The following is a 24,595-nucleotide window of genomic DNA, read 5'->3' as shown; positions in this document are numbered from 1 at the left end:
AATGTAATGTGAGCTGGATGCAGTGTGTAGACCAAGGTCCGTCGAATCTTTCCCCTCCCTGGGGAAACTCTTCATGGGGGTGCACATTCCACTTCCTGGATACTCAAACGCTCGCCCCAACTCCTAATGTCAATTTTTTACGCATTTTACATTTCGCGAAATCTAAAATAATTTGTAATATAATATGATATAAATATGGAATTTAGAACAGTGATAATAACTTCTTTTAGGTATTTTATGACTAAGAATTATTATTATATTCGCGATCTTGTTTACGTGCAAATGAAGACAAATATTCGTTACTAATTTTTGCTGGCAATGTATCCACAGATGTATGCTTTCGGTTGAGCTCGGCTATTTTCGGGAATCACGCAAGCTCAGGAGGAAGAGATTTTTGTAGAAGCACTGTGGACGGTTTCCACCAGAATTTCATGCTTCGCCATGTGACTCCTTCGGGTGCGTTATTCTCCCAAAGAACGGCCGCAAGCATTTAGCCTGGTGCTTGCTACAGAGCTGCTGAGGGAGTTAGCGGTCGTAAATTGTCGCAAAATCAAGTGCAATGGAAACTAAATAAGGCTAAAACATTAAGTACATTAAATGATATTCTAATAATGCAAGCTTCCATTGCTTGTACTATACCTTCCCCTCTGATCAAGTCTCGAATTTTTTCCCAAAATAATTCACAAACTAAATTAAATCCCTTGCAGCAACATTTCTTCAGACCAAACACCATAAATCAGCTGCCGCAATAAAAGTAAATTGACTAGTATTTCAGAAAAGCTTTCTTTTCGTCTACACTTGTTCAAGAAGGTCTTCATATTTAATTGACGTATTTTCACTGAACGTTAAAATCTTTCAGTCAGGGATGGCTCAAGATAACATTTTCACACGAGCGAGGTTGATTTTTTTCCACCTCACACTGTATCGAGAGACAACAACCACCCCTCCATCATCCCACAAGAGCTTGCATAATCACCAGACAAATTACGATTTGTGCCGAACTCTTCAAAATATTGGTCATTAGCACAGGAGCGCATTCACAACTCTCTCGACTTAAATTGCTCTAACAAAGTGGCGGCTTACAAAGATAATGCTTAGTGTTTGTGCATACAAAAAGAAATCTGCAATCCGGATTTCCTCTGAAATCTGGATTTAAAATTTTCCGGAATACGGATTCTGAATATTTTTGACCATCCTTATTTGCCACCTGGTGTAGGTACCCACTGAAAAAAAAATAAAAGAAAAATCAACTAGGAGGTGTGACTAGAAAATCCAGACTGTTGCTACAAAATCATTTATTGATTATTTTGTACAATACAAACATTATCCCCTTCAAAGTACTCTCCTGCGCTATCGATACACCGCTCCATACGAATCTTCCATTGCTGGAAATAATTTTCTGAAACCATGTTCATGACCTTGTCGCTTTTGTTTTCACAGATTCTACGGTTGTAAATCTGGTTTCTTTCAGTGCTGATTCGTTGCATGGAGCAAGATCCGGTAAATATGGTGGATGTTCCAACACTTTGATCCCATGCTTGGCCAAAAAAAAAAAGCCTTGACTGACAATACCATGTGGGCAGGAGCATTGTCCTGATGAAGAATCCATGACTTGCTTTTCCACAAATCAGGTCATCATCTTCTTACTTGCTCACGAAGGGTCGTCAGCACCGTAATGTAATAATGTTGGTTGACAGTTTGTAATCTGTAATCAACAAAACGTGCATATCCCAATGTTGTGATAATACACACGTAGCATGTTGCGAGTATGTAGTGAACGCATCCAATATATGCTGTTATTTAAATGGATTCCAATACCTCTCATTTACTTATCATGCTACGAGACAGTCAACTTGATGTTTCGGACAAAGTAATGAACAAAATAAATTCAATGAATGCAATATCAACTTATTCCTAGAGAGAGGAGGGGGCGTGTGGACTTTCTTTAGTTTGTTGTCTATGAGGTGGTATTAATCACTTGAACAACATTAGATTCGATTCAGCTCCTATTGACTGTGTTGGATAACGACAGGCGGGAGATTTAGGCGGCGGTGGGTTGCACCAAGCATTTTTATCCTCTGCCTTGTAAGGTGGAACTTTCTCCTCCTTGCATACGACCTGGCAACAGAAACTGGAGAAAGTTGTGTTTTCGATTGTGTTCTGTTTGTTTATTACGTGCTAATGTCTGCTTGTCAATTCCAAATGCATGCTTTTTCAACTGAAGTATGTTTAAAAAAAAAACGAAATATTTATTGCAATAAAATGAAACAGCTGATCGAATTAGGTAATGCATGTGTCGTACTCTGACTGCAGTCAGACACCAGAGCCTCGTACAACTCAAAATGCAGTCTAGGTTGTATATACTGTGGGGGGGAGGTTGACGTTTTGAGTAAGGTAACCCTAACCTCATCCTCGCTGTTAAAAACACACTTTTTGAACCTTTGCAATGCAACCAATAGTGTTACAAATTTCAGTTCGACAACAATAGGATAGTAGCTGGTGACTATGTTCCATTTGTGTGTGTGCTGGAAAAAAAGTTCGCTATGAACTTGCTTTCTCCCCTTGAAGTTTTTTTTGTTTGGAAAAGAAAATGACATGCAAAAAATTATAAAGTAAAGTGCTCCCCTGTGCTTAGCACCATGCCATGCCATGAAGGTGTATAGGGGGTGTGGAGTTGGACCCTACACTTTCTTGATCACGGCTGATCTTGATCAGCACCATGCCCCTGGCTGCCTTTAACCCCCCCCCCCCAACATCTCCTCCAGGTACCCACTTTATACGATGTTGGGTGGGTGCCGGAGCTGCTTGAACAGGTGGAAAAAAAAAACGGTTCTCCCCATCCCCAACCAGGGGTTGAACTCTGGTCTCTTACATGGTAGTCAAGACACCCTATTAACTGAGCTACTGCAGCTGTATGCAAAAAAAAATTAAAAAAATAAAAAAAAATTGGTATTCTAGATCTGTGAATATTGCACGCCACACTTGAATGCAAGCTCTGCCTGGGTTATGTGACTGTTCTTTCTAATTAGAATTCGATATGATTCCGATGACCTTTGTCACACGTGTTGAAGTTCCTTGGCAGGGGGTTTCAATTATGGGCACAAATAGTCCATCATCGTACAGTGCAGACATCTACAATTTGGGGGCGGTTAGAAACTCACCGCAGAAATTTATGACTTTCTTTCATCTAGAATCTAGTATTATCTAAGTAAAAATTTATTACAGAAATTCGAAGAAACCATTTATCTTGTGTAGTAGTTATACTATCTAATGTGTTTCTGTTTTTCTTGTGTAGTATCGGTGGTGTGTATGCATGTGTCTTGTGTTGTAGTTGTGCTGTCTAGTATGTTTGTTTTGTCTTGCGTAGTAGTTGTGCTGTCTAATTTGTTTGTGTTTGTCTTGTGTAGTAGTTATGGTGTGTAGTTTGTTTTTGTTTATATTGTGTAGTAGTTGTGGTGTGTTTGTGTTTATATTGTTATAGTTGTGATGTATTTGTGTATGTCTTGTGTAGTAGTTGTGCTGTCTAATGTGTTTGTGTTCGTCTTGTGTAGTAATTGTGCTGTCTAATGTGTTTATGTTTGTCTTGTGTAGTAGTTCCTCCATTCATATCGGGGGTTAGGCGTAGAGCTGACAACTCTGCACTGTAAAAAGACATGTCAAGAAACAGCAATATAAGGCCATGGATGTTCCCAAGGTAAAATATTCCGGAGGTAAAATAGTCCCCCGTTTGGATCTCCGGGTGGGGACTACTTTGGGAGGTCCCTGGACTAAGGATAAAATCTACATTAGGAATAAGGATATTAAATTAGGCACCTGGAATGTTCTGAGCCTTTACCGGCCTGGGGCATTTCAGTGTACAGTTAATGAGATAGTTAAGTATAAATTAGATGTAGTAGCTGTCCAGGAAGTTAGGTCGCCAGGAGAAGGGAATTGTAAAACTAAAAATTATACTTTTTTCTATGGTGGTACTAAAAATCATAATTTTGGAACAGGCTTTTTCATAAATAATATAATTATCTCGGCTCTTAAAACAGTAGAATTTATTAATGATAGGATATCATATACAGTTTTACAGGGTAGGTGGTGTAAAATTATTTTAATAAACATACATGCACCAACGGAAGATAAAGATGATAATACTAAAGATGATTTTTATACAGAGTTAGAACAGGTCTTTGATAAATTTTCTCAGTATGATATGAAAATTCTGTTAGGTGACTGTAATGCACAGATTGGCAAAGAAGAGACATTTAAACCCACGATTGGTAAAGAAAGTCTTCATGAATTAAGTAATGATAATGGTATAAGATTGATTACTTTTGCAATCTCAAAGAATTTAATTGTGAAAAGTACCATTTTTAAACATAAAGATATACATAAATATACGTGGTCTTCTCCAGATGGTAAAACTCATAATCAGATAGATCATATTCTCATTGATAAGAGAAGGCATACTAGTATAATTGACGTTCGTACACATAGAGGTGCTGACTGTGCCAGTGACCATTATTTAGTAATTGCTAAATTAAGAGAAAGACTCGCAGTGATAAATCATAAGCAACAAAATCTAAAAGTTATAAAATTTGATACAGGAAAGTTTACTGATGAAAGAATTAAGAAAGATTACCAAATTAAACTGTCAAATAGATTTGATGTTTTGCAGGATTTAAATGATGATGAAAATATAAATGAAACAACGTAAATAAGAATTGGGAGCACATACGTAATGCAATAGAATCAGCAGCTAAAGAAAGTATAGGATACCATAAACCGAGAAAAAGTAAGCCATGGTTTGATAATGAATGTCATAATCTAATAGAAATAAGAAATCAGGCTAGACTTAGGTGGTTAAATAACTCTGATGATACAAATCTAAACAATTATAATAGAATAAGGCGAGAAGTTAACCGCACGTTTAGAAGTAAAAAAAGAGATTACTTGAAAAGCAAAATTAACGAAATTGAAACAAACAGCAAAAATAAAAATATCAGATTTATATAAAGGTGTAAATGAGTTTAGAAAGGGGTGGCAACCTAAAGTAAACTTGATAAAAGATAAAGACGGTGATTTTCTAGCTGACCCAAGCGATATTCTAAATAGATGGAAGAACTACTTTAATGACCTTTTAAATGTCCATGTAGGAGATAAATCAGAAGTAAATGAAGTACACACAGCAGAACCTTTAGTTCCAGAACCTAACTTGACTGAAGTTAAAGATGCTATTAAAAGGCTAAAGAATAACAAAGCACCTAGCATTGATTTAATACCAGCTGAGTTAATTAAATATGGTGGAAATTCATTAATATGTCAAATTCATAAATTAATTTGTTTAATATGGAATAAAGAAGAAATCCCCCAACAGTGGAAAGAATCCATAATTGTTCCTGTGTTTAAAAAAGGTGATAAAATGAACTGCAATAATTACCGTGGAATTTCTCTACTCTCAACAACATATAAAATATTATCTAACATTCTTTTAACAAGACTAACCCCATATACTAATGAAATTATAGGTGATTATCAATGTGGATTTAAACGTAACAGATCAACTACAGATCAAATTTTTCACATCAGACAGACACTTGAAAAAAAGTGGGAATATAATCAAAATGTCCATCAGCTATTCATTGATTTCAAAAAAGCATATGATTCGGTCAAAAGAGATAAATTATATAATATATTAGTAGAGTTTGGAATACCTAAGAAGCTTGTTAGTATTATAAAAATATGCACCAGTGAAACAGAAAGTAAATTTCGTGTGGGTATTAATATGTCTGACAAATTTACAATTCATGATGGGTTGAAACAAGGAGATGCATTATCTCCATTGCTCTTTAATTTTGCCTTAGAATATGCTGTTAGGAAGGTAAAAGAAACTAAAGAAGGACTAAAATTAAATGGTGTGACTCAGTTGTTAGCATATGCAGATGATGTAGACTTACTGGGGGATGATGTGAATACAATTAAGAATAATGCTAAAATATTTTTCAAAACTGCTAAAGAGATAGGTTTGGAAGTTAACAAAGAGAAAACTAAATATATGCTTACAGGCCGAAACCAAGTGTTAGGTAATAATCAAAATCTAATTATTGATAACAACTTGTTTGAACCAGTTTCCAAATTCAAATACTTAGGAGTAATATTAACAAATGAAAATTATATTAAAGAGGAAATAAAAAGTAGGCTTAATTCAGGAAATGCATGTTACTTCTCTCTTCATAAACTTTTGTCTTCTCGTTTAATATCTAAGAAACTAAAAGTTAGAATATACAAAACAGTAATTTTGCCTGTAGTATTATATGGATGTGAAACTTGGTCCCTTACATTGAAAGAGGAACATAAATTAAGAGTATTTGAAAATAAGATCCTTAGGAAAATATTTGGACCTAAAAGGGATGAGGAGACTGGTGAGTGGAGAAGGTTACATAATTTAGAACTACATAATTTGTATTCATGTCCAGATATTATTAGAATAATTAAATCAAGAAGACTTAGGTGGGCAGGCCATGTGGCACGAATGGGAGAGGAAAGAGGAGTTTACAGGATTCTTGTTGGGAAACCTGATGGCAAGAGACCTGTAGGAAGGCCAAGACGAAGATGGAGGGACAACGTTGAGATGGACCTAAGGGAAATTGGTAGGAATGGAAAAGAGTATATAGAACTTGCTCAAGATAGGGAAAGATGGAATGCCTGTGTTGCTGCAGCCATGAACCTTCGGGTTTAAGAAGGCTAGAGAGTTAGTTAGTTAGACAGTTTGACCTTTGGATATCCAATTAACGTACAAAATCCCACAGATGTCTGAAAAATATCATCATGGCTTTGAATTTTGATTTGCTCATTCGAGCTTTCTTTTGTCGTGGCTAACTTGGGCTCTTCCAATGCATTGATTAGTGCTTGGTTTCAGGATCGTAGGTGAAAAGCCACGATTTGTCACGTGATCACTAAGAACGTAGGGTCTGTTTCAATGTTTGTAAAAATGTCACCACAAATGTTCACTCGAGTGTCCTTTTGTTCCACTGACAGGTTTCGTGGCACCAATTTCAAACACAATTTGTTCTTGTTGAAACTTTCGTGTAAAATCTGACAAACCTTTCTTTGTAAATTCCTGTGAATTCAGCAATAACTCGAATACTCAAGCGACTATCTTTTCGAATCATTTCACCGAAATTTACAATGTTTGATTCTATTTTTGACGTGCAAGACCATCCAGGATGCAAGTCGTTCACGGTCACTTCTCGTCCCTCCCCCTCCCTCGTCCCTCTTTAAACTACTCAAACACTTGCATGCGTGATAAACACTCATCTCCGTACACTTCCTTCAACAAACCATAAGTTTCTGTGGTGGATTTTCTAGTTTCGTAAGAAACCACATTGATACGCTGTTCCACTTACACTCTTAACATTTTTCCGATGGAGCACAGATGTACGATTCACTTTGTCCACAAACTACAGCGGAACTGAACATCGCGCACGCTTGGCAATCTCACAGTCGATAGGCAGGATATCATGTTATACACTCATGCACCTTTTAAGGAGCTTGCCATTTGTTGACAGCAACATCAATCCATTGTTTTTCTAGCCACACCTCGTACTTTGAACTCCAAACAAAGGATTTGCTTTTAATTGTATTTTCACAAAATACATTATTTGTTATATCTAGAATAGTCTCAAGTTCTGACTATGTAATTCCATTATTATTGTATAATATATTTTCAATGTGAATCAAATTCTATACATACTAGTTTTCTGCTGACTTCCTGCAGAAGAGTCTTTTCATTTTGTTCTTAGATGCTGATGTGAGTAGGTTAGGTGGGTCAAATTGTAATTCTACACCTGTATGCTTATGACATTTACTATTTATAAGTTTTGAGTAAGTTGCTTCGGTTTTCTCATGTCCGTATGTTTTTCATGTAAAAAGAAGAAAACTTCATACAACAGTAACTTGAGTAGGCAACCCAACTTTTCACAAAACAAAATATATTTATAACATCCAAATTAAGTTTTTGCATTTTGAAATGTTAGTATATTAGTTACTTTTCTACATGTACTATTTCTAGTTGTAATTTTATTTATCTGTTTTGTTCTGGCATTACTTGCTCAAATTAAGGCTCAAGTTCCGATTGTTTTATTCCGGTTTCATCATGGTACATAGGCATTTTTTTCATGGTTCAATTTCTATTTATGTCTGTTAACACATACTTTGGAGTTTTAGCAATTACTTACATTTGCTTGCTTGCTTGATTGATTGAATTGGTGTTTTAAGTCCACTTTATGCACAGTAAGGCTTATCGGGACTGGACCTACAGTTTAACGTGGGATCCGAACCACTATGTGCCTCTACTGAGAATCAAACCCGGTACACCTTGATTGCAAGGCGATGACTCTACCATTGTGTCATTGGGGAGGCCCCCGTGTTTGCTTGAGGATGGTTTTTCACTTCTATATGCTCCTATGTGATTCTTCTCTAGACACCAACCATTCGTTTACTGTCGTCTTTGTTATGGGCTGCTGCTGTCATTTAGGTTGCATGTGTGTGGTGCGAAGGAATTTCTTAGTTAGGTTAGGCAAGTCAGGTTTAGGGCTCTTAGTATTTGGGGTTAGGTGGCAGAACAGCCACAGGCTGAACCTCACTTTTAATAAATGATTCAAATTGAAATAGTGTCTCCTAAATACTTTTGTGTTTAGGTTAGCCAGGTTTAGGGCTCTTAGTATTGCAATAATATATTGCATAATAATCAATATCATCTCATCATGTTGGTGCTGGTCTGAAATGCATTTTTACTGGAAAGCTGGGATATTTACATTTTTGCCGATAAATATAACTTTTTAGAACTGCAAACAGTGCTAATTACTTTTAGAAAGCTTCAAATTTACTTCAACAATCATATCACTATTCTGCGGTACTATCTCTTTCTTATATGAACAAAAAAGTGCCTTGTTGGTGGGAAGTGCACATGCTTCTATAAGTTGTTTTTTTTTAGAAATTGCACTTCTCAGAACTCCAAACAGTGGTAATTACTTTCACCAAGGTTTACATTTACTGTAACAATCATTTCTACAGTTCTGCAGTACTTTATCTGTCTCCTATGAAACTTTGAAAGAATGATTAAACATTTGGAACTGTTACCCAAATTAATTATTTGGTTGGGGTACATAAGTGTCCCCTACAAATAACTGGTAAAATATTTTGCATCATAACAGAAATTACTTTCACAGAATCACAAGAGGAGCAAATCTTTATGAAATCACACCAATATGTAGATATATGAATTTTTATGTATTTCTCATAATTATTTGTATTCTGGCTTTCAAGTGAATCATGTATAATTTGACTTAGTGCCCACTAAAATAGGTTATGGAGTAAGTCATTATTAGGGCTTGGAAGTTGAAGACCTTAAAATTGCCAAAAAGAACCTATAAAAAGACCTAAAAATATCAAAAAAAGGACCTAAAAATGGAAAAAAGGATGTATAAATGTGATCCAAATTAATTAATAACTTCAGTTCTAATTACATATATAATGAATATGCAGGGCACCTCCTTATCTGACTTGAGATCTTTGCAGGGGCATGCTGTCTGGTCGTATACACCGTGCTGAAAGCTTCAAAACAAGATAAAGTTGCCACTTACAGCGTGACCTTCCAGACAAGTTACCTTTAAAGGACCTTGTACCGTACCTGCTTCAGACATCCAAAAATGTTTTTCTCTCGTTTCAGGGATGGTTCAAATATATTTATTTATTTATTTTACTACAGAAGGGATGTTTAAGAGGTGATGAACTGATGATGATTCGAATTTAGAATGGTCAGTAAAAACCTGGTCGAAAGAAGGTGAAGTTGCAAAAAGAAAGTCGTTAAGACCAAAGAACGTCGAAAAAGGACAAATAAAACCCACCTTTTTCTGGCCTACAATGACCCAAAATAAACATATATTATGTTGGGCATCGTCTTTGGACACTAGGAAAAAAAAAAGGATTTTTCCTCAACTTCCGAGCCCTAGTCATTATCCATTTTGACTGCAGCCGGGTAAAAGTTTTTTTTTTCTCCCTTCAATGTCGATGCACCAATCCTAACGATTTTACTCATAAATACCTTTCTAAGTTTTGAACTTTATTTACGTGGGTTAAATCATAGTCATGGCAACTATTTTTTTTTCTCGCGAACAGGGGACAACACAAAATATCTAAGATATACGTTTGAAAGTGTATGTAATGTACTTTCAAAAGAAGCCACCAGATGGTGTATGCGAACAACGGTGGGGTAGTAAGCAGGCACCCAAGTTCAGTCGGTGAGTGACAGCGTTCGGAAATGGAGGTCATGAAGCAGGAGCAACGTTCGTACGTTAAAATAGCAGTTTCCCACGGCAGAAATGCATACACTTTAAAACGTATATCTTAGATTTTTCATATTGTTCCCTGTAAACAATAGTTACCATGACTTATGACTTAACCCTCATATGTACTTACAAGGTCTGCCCATAAAGAAACCGAACTGTCCAAAAAAAAAAAAAAAAAAAGTACCGTATTCTGGCAACACTGCCAAGAGCTATATCTAAACTTCCCATCAGTGCATGTTTCAACATGTTACAGACAGTCGGTATCGGGGCAAGGGTGCATTAGATGCAGGTCGCGTGCAGGCGGCGTACAAAATACGTGCACCAAGATGGAACCAAGGTTACAGCATAAAATTTTGTTACAAATTGGGTAAAATGTTTCAGATGATACTGGCAGTGTATGGGGATGCAGCATTATCAAGAACCCAGGTGTATGACTGGTACAATCATTTCAAAGGTGGACGTGAAAGTGTTGAGGATGAACCAAGATCAGGACACCCTTCAACATCAAGGAATGAATGCAAGGGTGCTGCTGATCGAATTTTTTGATTCCCAACAACTGATCCACCATGAATTTGTCCCTGAAAACCAACCAATCAATCAGTGGTATTACAAGGAAGTGCTTGGTCGACTCAGAAACAGGATTCTGGCCAATGGTTTTTGTTACATGATAATGCTTGGCCTCATACCGCATTGTCTGTACAACAATACCTTGCTATACCGCGTTTGTTACAACCTGTCCCACTTCCCGCGATTTCTGATGGCTGGCTTTTCTAGCAGAAACCACGCGGCGTTGCCGCTGCAGACCACATGAGCGCCATGCTGGGGAAAGCCGAAGCCAGTCGGCGAGTAATATACACGGAAATGTACAAATATACATGGTTGCAAATTAAATACGTGGAAATGTTCAAATATGCACGGCTGCAAATAACATACGAAGAAATGCACAAATATACACAACATGCAAATAAGAATAATTAGAACGAAGAATGGAAAAAGCAACAAAACTAATAAACTTTCATACCTTAATTTAGAAAGGAGGTTGCACTCAGAGATCTTTGTCCTCACTTCGTTCTTCATCATCTTCATCGTTGCTATCGTCATCGTCGTCCGTGTTTAGATCGATAACAAATTATCAATAATATCATCCATTAGTTGGTCTCGTGAATTAAAATTCTTCGGTTTCCTGAACATGTGCGCAAGCTTTGCTCCAATTCTCCTTTGATATTTTATTTACTGTTGTTTCTAACAATGATTCTATGGCCGAAAGTTTAAACTGGGTCTTATGTTTGGCAATGTATCCCTTGACTTGAGACCATATAAGTTCTATTTCATTAAAATCACAATGATATGGTGGCAATCGCACTGTATGGCCATTCACTTGTGTCAACGTGTCGATTTCGTATTTGCTTGAAATTGGGTTTGTTTTCACACACGAGTGTATAAAGTTGCAGTTTCGTCATATCAGCATCATGAAAAATGTTGTGTTCCTGTAGCCATAACTGAAGTTTGCGCTTGCTCGATTTTGATGTGGGTGCTTTATTAATTTCTCTTGAATGATATGGAGCATTATCAATTACTATTACGGAGTTTGGAGGAATGTTGGGAAGTAGCTGATCCGTGAATCACTTTTTATACCTGTTGCTGTCCATTTGCTCGTGGTAATCTTTGGTGGATCTGCATCTAAACACGAGTAAAGCATTTGTGACAAAGCCTAACAAAGACCCTTCATGAACGACGATGACCCTTTGACCTTTCCCTAAAGGCATGTTTACAGGGAGTGGTTTGTCGCCCTCGAGCCACATCTTTGATTTGGTATGGCCGGAATTCGCCCAAATTTCGTCCGTGTAAACAATGTGTCGACCGGCTGCTCGCAAACATCTCATTGTCCATAGAGAATTATTTCTTCGAACCACAATGTTGATTCTTTTCATTAAGGAAGTTCTGCTTGTGTGCAAAGAATTCTTCATTCTTTGTGCCATTGACTTACCTTCTCCACTTTTTTTCTGTGCAATTTTTCGATTGGATGCATTCTGCATGTGATATTCCATACTATCATTATAAATGGACCATCCGGTGTATATATATCATATTTGGGTGGAAAAAAATTATGTTATGCAAATTAACCTAAAAATTATTGGTGATTATAACATGGTAATGAGAGTCTGCCTTTTCTTATATTTGTTCATATTATTGTTTGTCTCTTTCCTGATTACTGGTACCTATGTAATCAACAATTTATCTTGTTAAAAATGTCAAAATAGTGTTCTAAAAATAGCAGGGAATCTGGTATGCTTAATGCAAGTGAAGTTCAGGGTGTGAATTCATTCTTTTTAAACAGCAAATTTTGTGGCATTTATTGTACCAAACTCACTTTTTCTTCTTCAGACCAGCCACCACAACTGTACCAGGGTTTGGTTTAGGAACAGTGGCACCAACTCTTGGCTTAGGTGGAACAACCACAGCTACGACTTCAACTGGAGCGGGCTTTGGATTTGGGTTGGGAGCTCAAACTACAGCCTCGAGTAATCCTGCATTTGGTGGAATGACCTTTGGAGTTAACCCTACCACAGGCAGTCTTACTATTTCAAATCCTGCAAACACCCAGTCTACAGGATTTAGTTTAGGTGATAAAAGTATAGTATTTTAATAAATGTTTTTCAAAGGAGAAATTATATGAGTGTTCCATTACACGAAAGTTAATGTATGTGCTAAGGTTTGCCTGATATATGCAACATGAGAAGTCAAAATGTCACAATTCCACTTATAGGTAGATTTAATTGGAATGTAGGTTGTCAAACTACAGTATTTAATTATCTCACCATAAAGTACATAAGTGGCCACGGTGGCTCAGTCGGTAATGCGTCTGACTACCATGCTAAAGGTCCCGGGTTCGATCCCCGGTAGGTTCAAATCCGGGAACTTTTCTAACGATGGAAGCAGCCCTGGCACCCACCCAGCGTCGAATGACATGGGTACCTGGAGGAAACCCTGGGGGGTAAAGGCGGTCAGGGGCGTGATGCTGATCACATCACCCCCACTCACGACCGGATCAAGAAAGTGTGGGACGTTACCCCCACACCCCACATATACGTTCATGGCATGGTGCTATGCACAGGGGAGCACTTTACCTTTACCTTTTAAAGTACAAAAGAAGTATGGTAATCTACTACCACATCTCTCATTTCCCAATTATGAAAAGTATGATTAAATTAAGTTTCACTGTTCACGGTTTGTGCAGTAAATATGGTTTAAGTATTGCATAGGTAAAGTTCGTATTTCTGTGGGAAAATGAATTAGTTTCACAAAATGAATGAATGGGATTTGACATATATCACTGATTTTTTTTTTTTCGAAATGAAAGGGAATTAATTATTTGCTCTAAACGTGGAATTTTGTTTGCTTGTACTTTTGTATCGTAGCCCCTGGTTATGAATTGCTATATTATCCTAGAGAAGGTAATAAATAGCCTAGGCTAAAATTAGGATAGGTTGCTGCAAATGTCTCATGTGCACTTTGTCTTTCTACGTTTTTTAAGTTTTTGTGTGTGTGCACGCATGTGCCTGTGCCCATACATATCAGCAGAGATTCCCTCCTCTGCTGTGCAACATCCGTCAATACTGACATCATAAGCCTCACAATGTATTCTTAATCTGGCAGGACACGTGCTTTCTGCTATAAGAACATACACTGAGTAAAAAATACCCACAAGCAAAATTACTTCTTAAGTTCTAATTTTATTTCTTTAAAAGCATGTGTATAATAACACTGTCATTGATGAATATAATTGTATTGAGTTTGAACATTTATATTTCATTACGCGAAGTTAAAGTTTAGAAAGAAAAAAAAAGATGGTGAGACAAGTGCTCTCTGCCATATCGTAATGACGTGCATGGTGTAAAGTATACCGAGATCAAAAATTACTTCTTATGTACATATGTTATTTGTTTTGAAGCGTGTAAGTAGTAACACCTTCATTGATTAATCGAATTTTGAAATTTGTATTAATTTTGCATTGAATCACAATTGATAAAAATAAGAAGAGAAGAACATGTTGAAATGCCAAACTGAAACGTATGAGCATGCATTGGCTGATATTTACCTATGGGCCTGAGGCAGAAATTCATCGGAAGTGATCAAAAAATATATTTTAAACTTGACTGGGTAATTTTAACCCATATGTGCATCCTTACAAGTTAAGCTCAATGGAGTAACCACTGTGCATGCAATAAGATTTTTCTTTGAACAATCAAGTGCATGGTATTAGAATGAAATGTGAATTTGTACAGTGATCATGTTTGCTTTTCAGCCTCCTCAGGCTAGTCACAAGAATGAGGATGGGTGATGTATAGATGAAATAGATGACAGCCAACACCAAATACCCATCTCTGTGTGGAATTTGAACCTAGAACCTTTCCTTTTTAATTTTTGAGCCAAACACACTGTGCACTTGGCATTCCTTATGATTGCAGATAGAGCTAGACACCTTCAAATATGTTTTACTTTTACTTCAATTTAGCTTCTTCTTAATGTGAAAATGTTGGTAAAACTTTTTTTTCTTCATATTGCACTGTTTTTTACACTAGCCTCTGTGAAAAAACTAAATACTGACCAAGGCAGTAATTTTATTTTATTAAAAACATAAACTAACGTAACGTTTCAACCTTCTAGCAAGGTCTTCTTCAGACTCTGTATCAAGTACAAAAGTAACCTGATACAACAAAAGGGCAATTTATATACACAAACATTACTCCCTCCAGACTATTTAGAAAGTTGTTTGGAACTTTCTAGCAGATGACTTTCACTTGCCAACTTTACTTTCACCTAAAAGGCTAAACACAATTACTTCCATATAGAATGTGGTTGGACTTTTTAATCTCATGCTCTTTTCCCTTCATTTTTCTTCCTTCTCCTCTCAAGAGACAAGAGAAAAAGAGGAGAGGAGAAGGAAGAAAAATGAAGGGAAAAGAGCATGAGATTAAAAAGTCCAACCACATTCTATATGGAAGTAATTGTGTTTAGGCTTTTAGGTGAAAGTAAAGTTGGCAAGTGAAAGTCATCTGCTAGAAAGTTCCAAACAACTTTCTAAATAGTCTGGAGGGAGTAATGTTTGTGTATATAAATTGCCCTTTTGTTGTATCAGGTTACTTTTGTACTTGATACAGAGTCTGAAGAAGACCTTGCTAGAAGGTTGAAACGTTACGTTAGTTTATGTTTTTAATGAAATAAAATTACTGCCTTGGTCAGCATTTAGTTTTTTCATAATCATGGAAACAAGGCTTAATGGTGTTATAATTAGCCTCTGTGTTTTATAGGTGGGAATATGTACGATATTTTCCTACTTAAACACAAATATATGATACTGTTCCTTCAAGTAGGGAAAAAATGTAATTATCGGTTACAAAAATATGTCGGCAAACCTGAACTTGCCACTATTTTATTTATTTACAGGTTCTTTTGGTGCCGCCACAACTTCATCTGCAGCACCAACTTTTGGAGGTTTTGCACCATCCTCAACAGGCACTCTTGTGGCAGGTAGGAATTATTAAAAATAAATAGATATTAAATGGCATTGTGTGTGTCCGGGATGTGAACTATTTTTTTTGTAAATATCTTTCATTGGTGATATGTTGGTTTTTAATATACTTATCCTGTGTGATGATTAGTAACTTGTATTAAAATTTTGATGAGATAGGTCGAAGACAAACAAGTACTGTGATCAACTTATGTTCACTTTGATCATTCATTTTTGCTTACTTTCCAGTGTTCACAGCTTGATGTTACTCCATAGGTCTCTATATCTTACCTTACCTATGGTGCTTCGGCTCATTTTCGGCCCATGGCCTCCCCAACTTTCCTCCTCCAGAACTCTCTCTCTCTCTTTGGCTCCTCTTCTCCAATTTCTGATGTGAAGGATGGAGTCTGCGTGTTTCTGGATACTGTCCTTCCATTTAACTTTTAGTTTCCCAAGCGTCTCGATCGAGATACCCAAATGTAACCCTCACGGTCCCAAGCATCTCGATCGAGACGCTGTGTCAAGGTCGTAGTTTTTACGTTATAACTTTTCTATTTTTGGCTAGAATTTCGATTTTTTTTTATATTGTTCCTAACACATGTATTTAACAGAAATGTTTCTTGCACCTTTTGTTTTCTTCATGAAAATGGAGGTGAAAAGGCGGGAAAGGGGACTTACTTCTCTTTTGCGTCTCTTTTCAAGGGAAAATTTTTGCCGACAAAGGAAGGCGGGCTTTGTTGTTCTAAAGCAATGCTTTTCACTCCTGCCTGTTAACTGCATTCGAAGGAAACTTGTTTATCAGTATCCGATGTCAAAATGCTTGAGGGCGCAAGCAGGGTGTGGGGGTGAGGGAGGGGGAAGACTGGTTGTTGAATCTGCGTTGTGAGAATGGAATTTCGAAGCATGCTGAAGGAAACCTTTGTTTTTTTAGCACAAGTTGCAACAGGGGTTACCCTGCATTGTCTAAAAATAGAATTTCAAGCAGCTGCGTTCTTGCTTTTCGTCCGTGAATGTTATGCGTAGGTGTCGTTTTGTGCCCAAGTGCGAGGACATTTTTTGGGCGAAGTGACAATTTTTTAAAATAATTTTTGGGGGTTTTCTCCCTTCCCCCTCCATATATACGCCAAATTTGCATAAATTTTGCATTTTGTGCATTTTGACATTTTTTCGGGGGGGGGGGGAACACCATTTTTTTTTTAAGAAAAGTATTTTTGATTGGATTTCCCCCCTTTCCCCCTCCATATGTATGCCGAATGTGCATAAATTATATATCGTCTGAATCTGTGATTCATTCTGCGTACAACGGTATATCTTCCATATCTCTAGGGCATTTAGTTTCTGAGCTATAGTCATTTCAATGTAACTCTGCAGTTCGCTCAATTCCGACGCTTGAGACAGTGGCGTACAAGCCTTTCGTTTCAGGGGTACAACTCGCGTAATATTGGTCATATGACAAAAATGAAAATATTTTTCTGTTTCTTACATGCCAGCGATAATTTCAATGTGCATTTTGAACTTTTCATATCCTTTTTGGGGGGGGCAGGGGAGAAACCCCTTATTTCCTTTAAAAAAATATATTTTTCAGGGGATTTCCCCCTTTCCCACTCCACATGTACGCCGAATGTGCATAAATTATATATCGTCTGAATCTGTGATTCATTCTGTGTACAACTCACGTTACTTTGGTCATATGATAATAATGCAAATATTTATGTGTTCCTTACATGTCAGCGATCATTTCCATGTGCATGTCGACACTGTCATGTATTTTTTTCTTGGGGTGGGGGGAGGGGGAACTCCATTTTTTCCCTGAAATTTTGGAATTTTGAGAGTTAGCCCCCTCCCCACCGCCACATATATGCCGAATTTGCTTAAATTTTATATAGTCTGAATCTCTGGTTCATTCCCCGTACAACGGTATATCACTCATCTCTTTAGGGCAATTAGCCTCCGATCTACACTCATTTAATTGAAACTCTGCATTTTGCTCGGGACCAAGGAGGTTACATGTGAAAATGGCCTTGGGACTCAAAAGGTTAATCCTTGGTGTTCCTGCAGGTCTTCTTCCTCCCATGTTTCCTTCTAGTATCTTCTTTGGGATCCGATGGTCATGGCTATCCCAGTTTAATCTTTGTATTCTTATATATACACTAATGTGCAAAATTAAAGCAACACATACATAATTGCAGGAATCACACATGAATATTGATTTATTGCACATAATTAGCATATACCTTATAAACTACAACAAAAGAAACACCACATCTACACCAATACCAATATTGCTGATTCAAAATTGTAATGATTGGAAAGGTGTTCACAATATTGATTAATATTAGTTTGTAAGTAGGTGAATCGGGGTAAGTGTGATCACATTTTGTGATAATTACACTTTAGTTTTTCATAACTTGGGCAGACTCATTAGGACCAACATGTTTCTTGGTCCAATTTATTCTTCTACATAATAGTTACTTACTGAGTGAATTTGAATAACTTCCCCGTACTCAGTTTCCGGTAAAAAAAAATGAAATAATTTACAACTACCATGATCACACTTCCCCAATGAAGTGGGGTAAGTGTGATCAGGGTAAGGGAAAGTGTGATCAAGGCTATTTTCTCCTTATAGGAATGTTATAACCTATAGTGGAAAAGTGTGATACATGGACTTGTGTGTTAGCCAAAATTTTCTCCTGAGAAAAGTTTATCAAAATAAAACTGTATTTTTAAATGATGTGTGCTTCAATGGTGAAGTTTGTGCATTCACCAGGGTAGACGTTGAGGATGCTGCGGTACCCAAAGAACAGTTTCCAGTTCCGGCAGGCACGTTGTCTGTAGAATGAAAAGTAGAGGGATCAGGCTGCAGTCTCTTGACTAAATTGTATTTTTCCAAAAGTATTGAATCAAAGTGAATATTATGAGGGGTGGTAAAATGTCACCAGCAGCATTGACACAAGCAAGGGCAGTTGTTGCTTCTCTTCCAGTTCCTTGGGTCCGTCATTTAGCAGGCAGCCCTATGTCACCTATAACCTTTCCAGTGCTTACGTCATGGATGAATGATGTTTCGTCCAGGTTGAACACATTTTCAGGCTTGTTTTGCAACTGCAGTTCTGTTATCAGACATTCCAGAAGATCAAAAAACCCATACACTATGAAGGGGTCCTTCTGAACCTCCAAGCGTGTGCGCTCTGTGATTTCTGGTTTTCTGAGGGTCAGTTTATGCCTCTGTGTAAACCCATGAAACCATTCATGACTGGGTCGCCCATCTTTGAATCTGGTTTCCAACTGATTTGCAGTCACGTACTGTTCCACTAAGTTGATACACTCTTTAACGCTCATACCAAAGCCCCACTTTGTCAGGGAACGTAAATGTGAAGCTACCTCCTCCATCAGTTGACTTTAAAGCAGGTAATACTTTTTGTCTCCTCTTCCGTCCTCTACAATGTAGCACAAGAGTTGAATATGAGATTTTAAAATGCTTAGAAACATCACGAACACTTGCACCTTTTTCAAGTTTGTTCATGGCATTGCCTAACTCTTCTGCACTGTAGCTTCCTCCCACACACCTGTTTGTTTTTCTGATGTAGTTATGTGGCATTATTCACACTTTCCCAAACAGTGAATTTGCAGGCGAGTGTGATCATGACTAGTAAGAACAACAGGAACCTCTCATTCGAGCAAAGAAAGAAATAAAAGTAACTTGTATGTCCTACCATTTACCCAGCATTGCCTTTTTCACAATCCTTTGATTTTCCTGTGAGACAGAGAATTTTTTTTACGCATATGAGAAATTTCAGTTTGAGATATTTTGTAGTGGCATTTTCACATGCCCCTCCTGTATGCTTGCAGCAATGAACACATATCCAGAATCATTCAAAATATGCATGATCATCAGTTTTCTTTAATCATCAGTTCCAAATACTTTGAACAAGCTGCAGCTTCAGTTTGTAACTGGAGATAACACTTACCCCAATTCACCCTATTCATTCCACTCGAATTATATGAGTCAATTCACCAAGAGTTTTGCTGTGAAATATTCAAGAATTACATCAGACTGATTAAATACATGTTATCACATGAAAATACATGTAATGTTGTTGTACATAATAATCTTGTAATCACAAAATCGGTATCAGTCCCCCATCCCTCCTCATTGTGGCGTAGCGGTAGCATCATCGCCTGTAATCAAACGGTTCCAGGTTTGAAACCCAGTGCAGTCACATAGTGCTCGGATCCCACTTTAGACTGTAGGTCCAGTCCCAATTAGCCTATCTGTGTACAAAGTGAATGGAAAACAAAGACTCAAAACAAAAGCAGTATCAGCTGAGCCCTACTTCATTACATACAACAAAGAAAGCAACTTGCACAGAAACTGAGCATTTCTGTACACAATTTTGCGTGTTATTGTTTTAACATACAGTAGACTTGCTGATTTGGACTCAACTATTCAGTTTTCACTGGCAGGGTTTCGTTTCCTTTGTATATCCTAATGTTTTTAAAGTTATGATAAAATGATCCATCAATGAAATTCCTTAAAAAACACCAAGTCCATGTTTCTAAGTGTTCACACTGACCATTGTCTTACATTTGTCTCGTATTTGATTTTGTTATTTTCATGTGCCGCGTAGTACAATGAGTTTGTAATAAGGAATGAAAGGACAGTCTTTCAGGCACGCTCAATAATTGAACACTCCTCTGTATGAGGAATTGCCAAATTTGCAAGGAGTGCTGTATTTCATATGTGCATAGTGCAACTTAGCCACCTACCTATCCATTTTGACATGTGTGGATAACTTCACCAGTTACATCATGGGACCAAAACAAGGCAATTGTGCACCCCATTGTGATTTACATTCAAAATGTACTCTCAAATTATGGTACAATAATATTTTGTCTGGTAGGGGATTAAATATGTAACCTGTAGTCTGCTTGCATGTTGCAGCTACAATAACATAAGCAGTAAAATGAATACCTTGGATTCCCATTCATTGTACACCAATATTTTTTTTCTTTCTTTCTGGTAGGCACATCAACTGCGCCAGCAACTGGAGGACTCTTTGGTGTAGTACCTGGGAAGTCTCTGCTAGGATCTACTTCCCTTGCCTCAACTGGTCTAGGTGGAGTGCCAACAACCTCAGTAGGACTGGGTGGAATTGATGCATCGCAGAATAAATTTGGACTGGCTAGTAAGTTTATCATTATTCTTCACTGTGTTTTAGTAGACAGCACTCTGCAAATAATTTTACTAATAAACACCACAAAAATATGCCAGCTTATAAACAGCTATATTCATTCTGTTGATTTAAATGTGTTTTGGATATGTAATGTAATATTTCGTGATCTTTTCATTTGATCATTGCCTCCTGATATTTTCTAGGCAGCTTCATTAGCTGCTTAGTTATTTAGAATTTTTTTATGAGTTGGATCAGAACAGAAGTGTTCCAGTACATCTTAGTTGTGATTTATTGTGATAATACTGTTAACCAATCTGATTGGTCATGCTTCCATGAATGGGTGACCACTAAGAACACTGTTGTCTCCATTTATATTCACCATTGTTTTTACTCACATTTGTGTTACATATGTCATTTTAATTTTAATACTACAAAATGTTAAAATTTATCCCATATACTACACTTCTATTCATTTTAAGGTTTTTAGCTTGAATCCTGTGAAACATGTAAAATCATGAGATTAAGGTGAAGAGGGACTTCTATTTAATAAAGGGTTTAGTATGCAACAGAGTATGAATTTCTCTCCATCTTGCAAGTGGAAACTGTTTTTCAAGTTGTATAGTAAGCTAGACACAATGTTTAAAAAATATGATTAATAAGTATTTACAGAATCCTGTGTGTTCGTTGTGGGAGATCAACTTCAACTTACAGCTAATCAAATGGGAGTTCCGACTTTTCCTTCTACTATGACATAGTTCAACGTGTCCTTTTCCCTCCATGTACTTTTCTATGTCATTGAATGTTTGATATTCCCGAGAGAACAAATAAAATAATGGTCCCATAAGCCTAGTGCATTTCTCCTTTCCTCCTACAGCTATCCTGGCAGTGTTGCCAAACGTGATGTGCATAAAAGAGCTAAATTTCACCATTAATAGAACTAAAGATGACTTTCAAGGAGCTAGATTAACGAAGGCTGCATAAAATGCCTCCTAGGGTAATTTTAGGTATCAGAGGGGTGGTGGTGCTGCTATTACCGTTAGCTTTAAAGTGATGGCAATTTATTCTTAGTTTTCACTGCCTAGATTTGGTGGCATCACCCAACTCAATAATCCAATGATGCTCATATGAATCGAAAATAAAGATTTCCAGATAACAATATTGTCATATTTACCTTATGCACAGCGCAATATATAAAAATAGCTGGTGAGGTAAGAGGGGTTGGGTGATGCAGGCTATATATGAATATCACGTCACATGCAAAATGTACACTCATGGTAAAAGTTGGTCTTTATGGGCTGGAACCAGTGGTGGCATAATAGTGAGGCAGAGGGCAGGTGCCATAGTTCACAGTCAAACGAGTGCACGAAAGAGCCAGATCTGGCTCCAAAGGAGCGAAGTTGGCAACAGTAGTCGGCAGCTGCCCCAGCGAGAACGACCTAGGGGAAATTGTCCCTCTCCCCCTTAAGAGAAAATGATGTGGTTGGCCTGAGTGCAACCTTCTCCCTCTCCCTTTCCCAAAAAGGACGAAGTTTTCCACATTTACTTGTAATGAAAAACAATTGATTCCACTCCCTCCGTAACTATTGGACCTTCGACCTTCAAATTTTTTGAGACATTATTCAAAGGTGTATTTCGTAATCTGTACATTCAAATTCTCTGTAACACAAATGGTTTTAATTACATTAAGTTTGGCAACATTGTTTCCAAATACCATAAACAGGCAAAGTCAACCTCGACTCTTTTCACGAGAGAGGGTCGGTCTTTGCTGGTGGTTGGCGTTATTTTTTTTCGACCATTTTGGAAGGACCGCGAGGGAAGGGAGGGTAGAGTGGAGCTGGGTGCTAATGTCCCAATTGCTTTTGGCATTCAATGGAATGCTTGAACCTGTTCCTTCGCATGCAGTGTCTTTTATGAAGCAAGTTATTTGTAACAAGTGGCAGCCAGACCTTTGTTAGAAGAGTAAACCTTCCAAGACAATCGGAGAAAGAAAAGGCACAGGACACCATATTCAAAGGTTCCAAAGAAGAATTGTCGTCAGGCTGCTCTTCTCATATACCTATGCCTTACTTAGGATTCGAACCGAGAAAATCTAAAGGGTTAGTGTTCTATGCTAACCACCCCGACATGAAGGATGCCACCAATGTATGTTGGAAACATGTGCTGGACATCATCTAGAAGTATGTGTATGACTTGAGGCTAAGAAGATATTTCATGCGGTAATCAATTAGACACCATTTTGATACAAGAAGCTATTTTCTATGTCATATTGTGACTTGAAGTAAACTAACTATGTCTGCATATTTTTCACACATAATTTTGATACGAAAACAATTTTTCTGGGTGTAGATTTGGGTATATCAAGGATCTGTCCTAGATATGCATCTCAAAATGGCAGTTAGTTCGAATCCTGGGTAAACAGTGGATGTCAATTCCATTATATCTTCTCTCGTCATTATCGTCGCAATTAACCCAAGAAGTAGAAAAGCAACTAAATTAATAATTAAATACAATCAATTCTAAATTATGGGATTGTGATTTCAATAAATGCCATACACTTTCTTCTTTCGATTTAATTTCTCTCCGTTTTTCCATCCAAATTGATCTAACGGTGAAATTAATGTGTGTGTACTTATATATGCGTCGTATAAACTTCAATATATTGCTATTTATATCATTCGATTAACCAAGACTAGGAAGGGAAGATGAGACAATACAAAGTTGAAACTGATTGATTGATAGAGTGGCTAAATGCTATGAGTTATCAACTCAAAATCCCACCACCGAAGAATCCAGGTTCGAACACCATCCTGGATAATGTTCACATTTTCTTGAACCCTTAAAACCCCAAGCTTTTTTGCACACAGAAACTACCAAGGTGGGCCAACTGGGTCCGTATTCACTTTCTATGGTTTAGAGATAATTTTTTTCTATATTTATGCAACATTCGATTATAACTTCTGAAAACTGTTCCTAAGCATAAAATATGTAATATTTATATAGCGTAAATCTGTTGTTTTCAGTAATTCTAGTGACAATTAAAACATTCTTCTATCATAATGAAATTACATTTCTATATGATACTATGAGTACGTAGTTTGTATTTCACATAGATTTGTTATTTTGCACTCGTTTTCCCTGACACTTATAAGCTAACCTAGTGGTTTAAAATTTCAATTGAAGGGGGATAACATTCAGAATGAGCTATATTTGAAGAAAAGTAATTAAAAATAAACTTACTGCTTACATAGTTTTCAATTGCATAGATTGACTGCCAATCTTATATTGTAAGATATTACTTCACTTATAACATGTTCTAATGTTTTTGCATGGTTAGCACATCGCGCTACGATGCCAGGGGTCCCGAGTTCCAATCCTGGCCTGGGCATGGATATTTGTGAATGTCCATTCATCAATTTCATCATATCATCACTCATCCCCATCTTCGCAAATTAGCCAAAAGTGGCACAAAAAGCGAAGTAAAATAAAGCAAGTCAATCAATCAATTGTAATGTTTTTGCATTTTACATTATATATTTTTCTTATATGGTTGAAAATTATTGTATTTTTTTTTTTTATAC

The 24,595-nt window shown here is 37.1% G+C and overlaps 1 protein-coding gene across 6 annotated transcripts in view; it reads left to right on the top strand.

The window, feature by feature from the left end:
- LOC145977957 (nucleoporin p58/p45-like) overlaps window positions 1-24,595 on the top strand; it is a 99,988-nt gene that overhangs the window by 10,254 nt on the left and 65,139 nt on the right. For all 6 annotated transcript variants that reach the window (XM_083110312.1, XM_083110304.1, XM_083110319.1 and 3 more), the window contains exons 2-4: window positions 12,720-12,958; window positions 15,783-15,866; window positions 20,868-21,029. In XM_083110312.1, the coding sequence (XP_082966438.1) occupies window positions 12,720-12,958; window positions 15,783-15,866; window positions 20,868-21,029 (485 nt within the window). The remainder of the gene's footprint in view (window positions 1-12,719; window positions 12,959-15,782; window positions 15,867-20,867; window positions 21,030-24,595) is intronic.

The sequence above is a fragment of the Lepisma saccharinum genome, chromosome 1 (assembly GCF_977018435.1).
Source record: "Lepisma saccharinum chromosome 1, izLepSacc3.1, whole genome shotgun sequence".
NCBI classification, from domain to species: Eukaryota; Metazoa; Arthropoda; class Insecta; order Zygentoma; family Lepismatidae; genus Lepisma; species Lepisma saccharinum.
This window is presented reverse-complemented; position numbering and strand designations above follow the sequence as displayed.